This window comes from Orycteropus afer, unplaced genomic scaffold, assembly GCF_000298275.1.
Source record: "Orycteropus afer afer isolate SDZICR_OR568_19922 unplaced genomic scaffold, OryAfe1.0 scaffold00509, whole genome shotgun sequence".
Taxonomy (NCBI): domain Eukaryota; kingdom Metazoa; phylum Chordata; class Mammalia; order Tubulidentata; family Orycteropodidae; genus Orycteropus; species Orycteropus afer.
The window spans coordinates 737976-744145 of NW_006922096.1; the positions used below are offsets into that span (position 1 = coordinate 737976).

The window sequence follows — 6170 nt, forward strand, 5'->3', positions numbered from 1 at the left end:
TGAGTTAACTTCACAGTTGTTAGAGAAACAAGAAAGTAATAACAGGAAAACATCTTAAGTAATAAAGAGTGGCAACTTAATCGTTACCAGTGAATTTCAATGCTCTTGTGGGAAGTATTGCTGGGAATTCAGCCAGACAATGTTGGAAAGAAACCAATCCTATTACTGGGACTCTTTAACCCTTCACCTGAAGGGTGAAGTCCTCCCCTCGGGAGGAGACTGAAAGGAGAACTGGGTGTAAGTGTTGGCCTCAGACATCTCTCGGTCTGAACCATTCCTGAGCAAATGGTGGAACACTTGCTAACCTTTACTTCCTCAAGTGCAAAGTGAAACAGCTTTGATTTCATGTGCAGATAAATTACAAGGCATACACCAGTTGACACTTATGAAGTATCTAGCACACAACATGTATTAAAGAAATGTAGGTTCTCCTTGTTTCTAGGAAAGTGGGTGGGAAGAATGTTCGGCCATAAGGAGAACAAGAAGGAAAATAGAACAATTCTTTAAACTAAGATCCACCGGGGATTCTGGGAGGACGGCAGATTAGCTACGTCCCTTTTTCCCTCCCTCTCATCACAAACCAACCTACCCTTCCTAAGCCAAGAAACGGCTGGGGCTGGAAAAACTAATGTCTCTACAGAGTGGCATACTTTATTTTTTCAAAAGGTAATGAATGCATTTGAATTCTCACAGATATTTAAAAATACAAATAATAAAATATGCCAAATATATACACATAAAACAAAAATTATTTGAAAATCACTATCATACTAACATTTCCCATAAATAAAGCTGTAATAAATATATATATAAAAAAAAAAAAAAAAGGCAGTTGAGTTAGGTCTGACACTATAGGATGGAAGAGAACTACCTACAGGATTTCCAAGACTGTAAACCTTACAGAAGTAGACTATCACATTTTTCTCCTGTGCAGCAGCTGCTAGGTTCAAACTGCTGACCATTTGGTTAGCAGTTGAGTACTTAACCACTTGTGCCACCAAGGTGCTCTCTCTATACATAAAATGGTTGAAATATATATATCATACCTGGGCAATAAAAAGACTGGCCATCCACTCTGTCTGGGTTTGTAAGCTATCACAACACAGATGCCTGCAAAACAAGGATGGTAAAACGCATAAATCAAAGAGAACATAGACTAGTTTGAATTCTGCTCATAAGGACACTGTACATAGACCAAGAGGCAATCGTTTGAACAGAACAAAGGGAAACTTCATGGTTTAAAATCAGGAAAGGTATGCATCAGGGTTGTAGCCTTTCACTATATTCATTCAATCTGTATAGTGAACAAATAAACCAAGAATCTCGACTCTATGAAGAAGAATGCAGTATCAGGATTGGAGGAAGACTTATTAGTAAACTGAGATATGCAGATGACAAAATTACTTGCTGACAGCAAAGACGACTTGAGCACTTACTGATGAAAATCAAAGACTACAGCCTTCAGTATGGATTACACCTTAACATTAAAAACAAAAAAAAAAAAAATCCCCACAACTGGATCAATGAGTAACATCATGATAAATGGAGAAAAGTCTGAAGTTGTCAGAGATGTCATTTTACTTGGACCCTCCATCAACGCCCCTGGAAGTAGCAGTCAAGAACTCCAATGACATATTGCTTTGGGAAAATCTGCTGCAAAAGACCTCTTTAAAGTGTTAAAAAGCAAAGATGCTACTTTGAAGACTAAGATACACCTAGATCCAAGCTATGGTATTTTCAATAGCCTTATATGCACGTGAGAGATAGACAATGGAGAAGGAAGATAAAAGAAGAAGTCATGCATTTGAATTGTGGTATTGGTGAAGAATACTGAATTCTGTATTGTATGGCTGCTACAAGAATGAACAAATCTGTCTTGGAGGAAGTACAGCTGGAATATTCTTTAGAAGTGAGAATGGCCAGACTTCATCTCTCTTTCTTTGGTCATGTTGTCAGAAGGGACTGGAGAAGTGTATCATGCTTGGTAAAGTAGAGGGTCAGTGAAAAAGGGGAAGACCCTCAATGAGATGGACTGACATAGTGGCTGCGACCCAAGCCTGGCAAGGATTGTGAAGATGGCACAGGACCAGGCAGTGCTTGGTTCTGTTGTACGCAGGGTCACTATGAGTCAGAACCAACTCAACGGCACCTAACAACAACAACAATAACGAACTGGACTCAGGGGCGTTTGATTGGTGATTCATGATCAGAAATTTATCTGACCTTCTCCTGATTAATGACTTAATGCAATTAAAAGTGGAAAATTTGAGAGCAAGTTTCTTCAGGCTTCTGTTAAAGTATATAATACTACAATAACTATGATGATATGATGTTAATTTAAAAAATACACCTAAAAGTTTTGGTAACTACTAAAAAAAAGACAGGCAGTATTTTTGGAAAGGCAGAAAGGTCAATGTTATTTTGCTTTTTCAGGTACATGATAGGAAACTTTTTGTTTTTTCCCTAGAAACTCTAAGCCTAAGAAGAAAACTGTGTATATATTCTTTTAATAGCAGATCTTTAAACAAGGCTCCATCATTATGATCATAAACACTAATACCCACAAGACTTAAAAAATGAAACCAAATGAAAAATCACTGCATTTCCAACACTGATTCAGTAGCCTTTTACTGGAAACCTAAATAACTCAGAGATCAAGCTCTCAAGGCCTATTAGGGGAGTTAGGCCTGTAAACAAATCCATTATAATACATTGTGGAAAACAGATAAAGTTAAGTTGAGCACAACCTAGAAAGAACAGACTTGGGAATGAGGTGGGTGTTGTTTCATAGGGGAACATTGTGTAAGTGATGTTAGAAGGACATAATGGCCATTTCCAATGGAAGTATATTTTTCACAATCCTATGTAATGAAAAATCATCCAGTTACAAAAAAAAAAAAAAAAAAAAAAGAAATTTCCCAATAATTCTTGCTTCCTTCATTAGCTTCTAATGGAGACATTTATTTCTTTCCATTACCAGGTGCAACAAAACTGTTCTCCTCTGAAATATTTTAGTTAGAAATCCACATATGCAAAATACTGTCAGTGTCAAGAAGCAACAAATGATGCTTAAAGGTGCAAACTATCTGGTAAGACTTTTAGGGCACTTGAGATATGCTTTGAAAGAAGAACTTGAGTGTGTCTACTGGATCAGTGAAAGAAGATGAAAGTTGTGAGGGAAGAGAGGGTAGGGAGTCCGTAAAGGGACACTTACATAAGGCATGTGGATACGAAGCGGTAAAGCAGATAGGATGAATTGAAACAGTTTACTGTTTTATCATTAAGTAAAAAGGGAAGGTCACAGGGGATGAAGCTGATGGAGCCATGGACTAAAGGGCCTTGCATTTCATGCCAAGAATATTTGGCTTCAATCTATAGGTAGAGGATTCAAAGAAGTTTTAAAGCAGGAGAGAACCCTAATACTTAGAAATATGTTTTTGGCGACTGGGGGAAGAATGTATTGGAAACATAAACCAAGTCAGAGGCATAAAGAGCACTTAGTGGGCACTGGAATAATCCAAGCAGATGTGAATGAAAGTATGACCACAGGGATGAAGGGGTGGATTGAGAGAAATAGGAGGCAGAATCGACAAGACTTATTGACTAACCAGATGCAGGCAGGTAACGCTGAAAGGGAAACCTAGTACAGTCTCAAGGGAAATTGGTGGAAAAGTGGTTAACACCAATGGAAAAAAAAGTACATATATGGAATGAATAAGTTTAAAACGAGGATATGCATTTTTTTTTTTTAAACTGAGTTTTAGCTAGTTCTTATCTTTTTTTCTAAAAATAAATTTTGGCTTTTTATCACATTAAATCTGGGAATCTATATTTGTATGATAAGTATGGAAGAAATTAGATGTGTTTTTCTTAAAAGGCACTGGGAAACAGAATACAGTACAAGAGGTTAGAAGAAACTTAAACCAGGACAGAAATTTATTTTGCTGTTCTTAGATTCAAGGTATTTGGAAAAGATTTCAGCTTCACTTAGGTGAAACATTTGTCTGTGGTTCTCTGTGCCAAAGAGTAAAGTTAGCCTTTTACAGAAGTTGTCACCAATATATCAAATCCAAAAGCTTCCAGCTGTTAACTTACCAGTGATGTTTTTCAGAATATGCTGTCAATCCCCAACTGTATCACGAGGAAAAAAAAAAAAAAAAATCACAAACATTAAAATAATAAAACTTACAAAACTGAAAACAAAATTAGACGTTTAAGAGGCAATAGCTAATGGCAGAAATGCTTAATACTATAGATTTCCACAAGCTACCGGTAAGTGAATGGTTATAACTTGTCTATAGATGCGTACTAAGTGTTGAAGGATTTGGCTACAAATTTAGCTAGGCTGAAGGAAGTCAGAGGCTAGGAGCCCCACAATATTATGGGACAGAGGAGGAAGTCTTTGAGAAGATACTCTTGACTGAATAAAAACAAAAGTCTGAGAAACTGACCAAAATGAGATAATATACATGTAGACCTACTGATACTGAGGTAAGTTAATGATAGTGCTCACTGCAGCACAGGTATAGATAGGTACTTGGCTTAGAAATGAAGTATGGAGGTAAAAACGATGAAGTTTTCAGAATATGACTGGAAAAGGAAGTATATCAATTCATTAAAACATTTCACCACAAAAGGAAAAATATTAATGCAAACATACAGAAGCTAATCAAGGTCATCTGTAATATGATGGTATGGTATATACTGAATGCTGTGGGTGAATTAAATTTTAAGAAGCACATTACTTTGAAGTGGGGTCCATTTTCTCTCCAACCTTTATATGATCTGTATTCAGTACCGAAAGTGGCTGTTTGAATTGAGTGTGTCCACAATAACACATTCAGAGCCAGGACCAGAATTTTCTAGAAGCCAGGCAACACATGGACGGATAGTATCATCTGCTTTACTAGGTGCCCAGTTGGCTGAAATATGCTGTCTGTGCCCCAGGCCATGAGCGATCAAGGGACAGGATGCAGAGGAGTCCAGGTGCTTCCCAGCAGGTGGGGTCCTTTGGAGATTTCTTGGCTTCATCCAGGGGAGGCCGCAATCACCCAAAGGCATGACCTGAGTCACAGTGGGAATGCCACCACTCCTTATCTACTCACATAGGTTCCTTTGCTCTATAAGAGTCCCTGACATAGAAAAGGCAACTTAAGTAATTTGCCTAAAACTTAATTTGTAAGAAAGTAGACCAATGTCTCTGAACCCTAAATGCTCAGACATATTTCCCCATAATTTCTTATTTTCCATAATCCTTCCCTTTCAAAGTTTACCTTGTTGGAGGCTTCATTTTCTTTTTCACTCCAAGATAAAACTTCATTGAACTGAGAGAAAACATTTTGTCATGTTTACTGCTCTGTAAGTATAAAAAAAAAAAAAAAAAAAAATGCAGTTAGATAAATCTTATAAGTTTTTTTATGCTTCCCTAGGTGTTAATGATTAAGTTGAGAATTGCTTAGTTTCTCCAGTGTTTCACACATGAAATACTAAGTTTTTAGTTAATGAAGTTTGCTTCATTTACAGTTAAAAATTTAAATATAAAATTCTGGATATCTCTCTATATGTACAGTTTACATGTGAGTATGTGTATACATGTACCTACAATAATAAACATGCATACAAGTCTATAATTATTTATTCAAAACACTTGGGACCAAAGATGTATCAGAATTCATATGTTTTATTTAAAAAATACAATATAGTGCATATCATATGTTTTATAACTCTACTATATTTAACCAGTATTTTCTGGGGCAGCTTCTCATATTCAACTATATTCATATTTCTATAGTAAAATGCATAGCATTTCATACAAAATGAAATAAAAAAAGATTATAAATATCCAAATGTTAGTTTTGGCCAAGTTTCATCACAAAATGAGTTACGATTTCACTGCTTTTTGGATTTCAGAATTATGGAAAACAGATTATGAACATGTATGGTAACACACTGGACCATATCAACTAATTATTTTAATGAAAATCATAATCACAAATAATTCATGAGGGAGCTCTGGTAGCGTAGTGCCTAAGGCACTTGACTGCTAACCAGAAGGCTGGTGGTTCAAGCCCACCAGCTACTCCTCGGAAGGAAGGTTGGGCAATCTACTTCCGTAGTGATACTGCCTCGGAAACCCAAGAAGGGGTCACTATGAGTTGGGTCCAACCTGA

General features: G+C 36.6%; 1 protein-coding gene across 1 annotated transcript in view; it reads right to left on the bottom strand.

The window, feature by feature from the left end:
- The window catches only part of ARAP2 (ArfGAP with RhoGAP domain, ankyrin repeat and PH domain 2), a 333696-nt gene that overhangs the window by 11812 nt on the left and 315714 nt on the right, over nucleotides 1-6170 (bottom strand). The window contains 3 exon segments of the mRNA XM_007955550.2: nucleotides 1047-1110; nucleotides 4096-4131; nucleotides 5274-5356. Coding sequence (XP_007953741.2) covers nucleotides 1047-1110; nucleotides 4096-4131; nucleotides 5274-5356 — 183 coding nt within the window.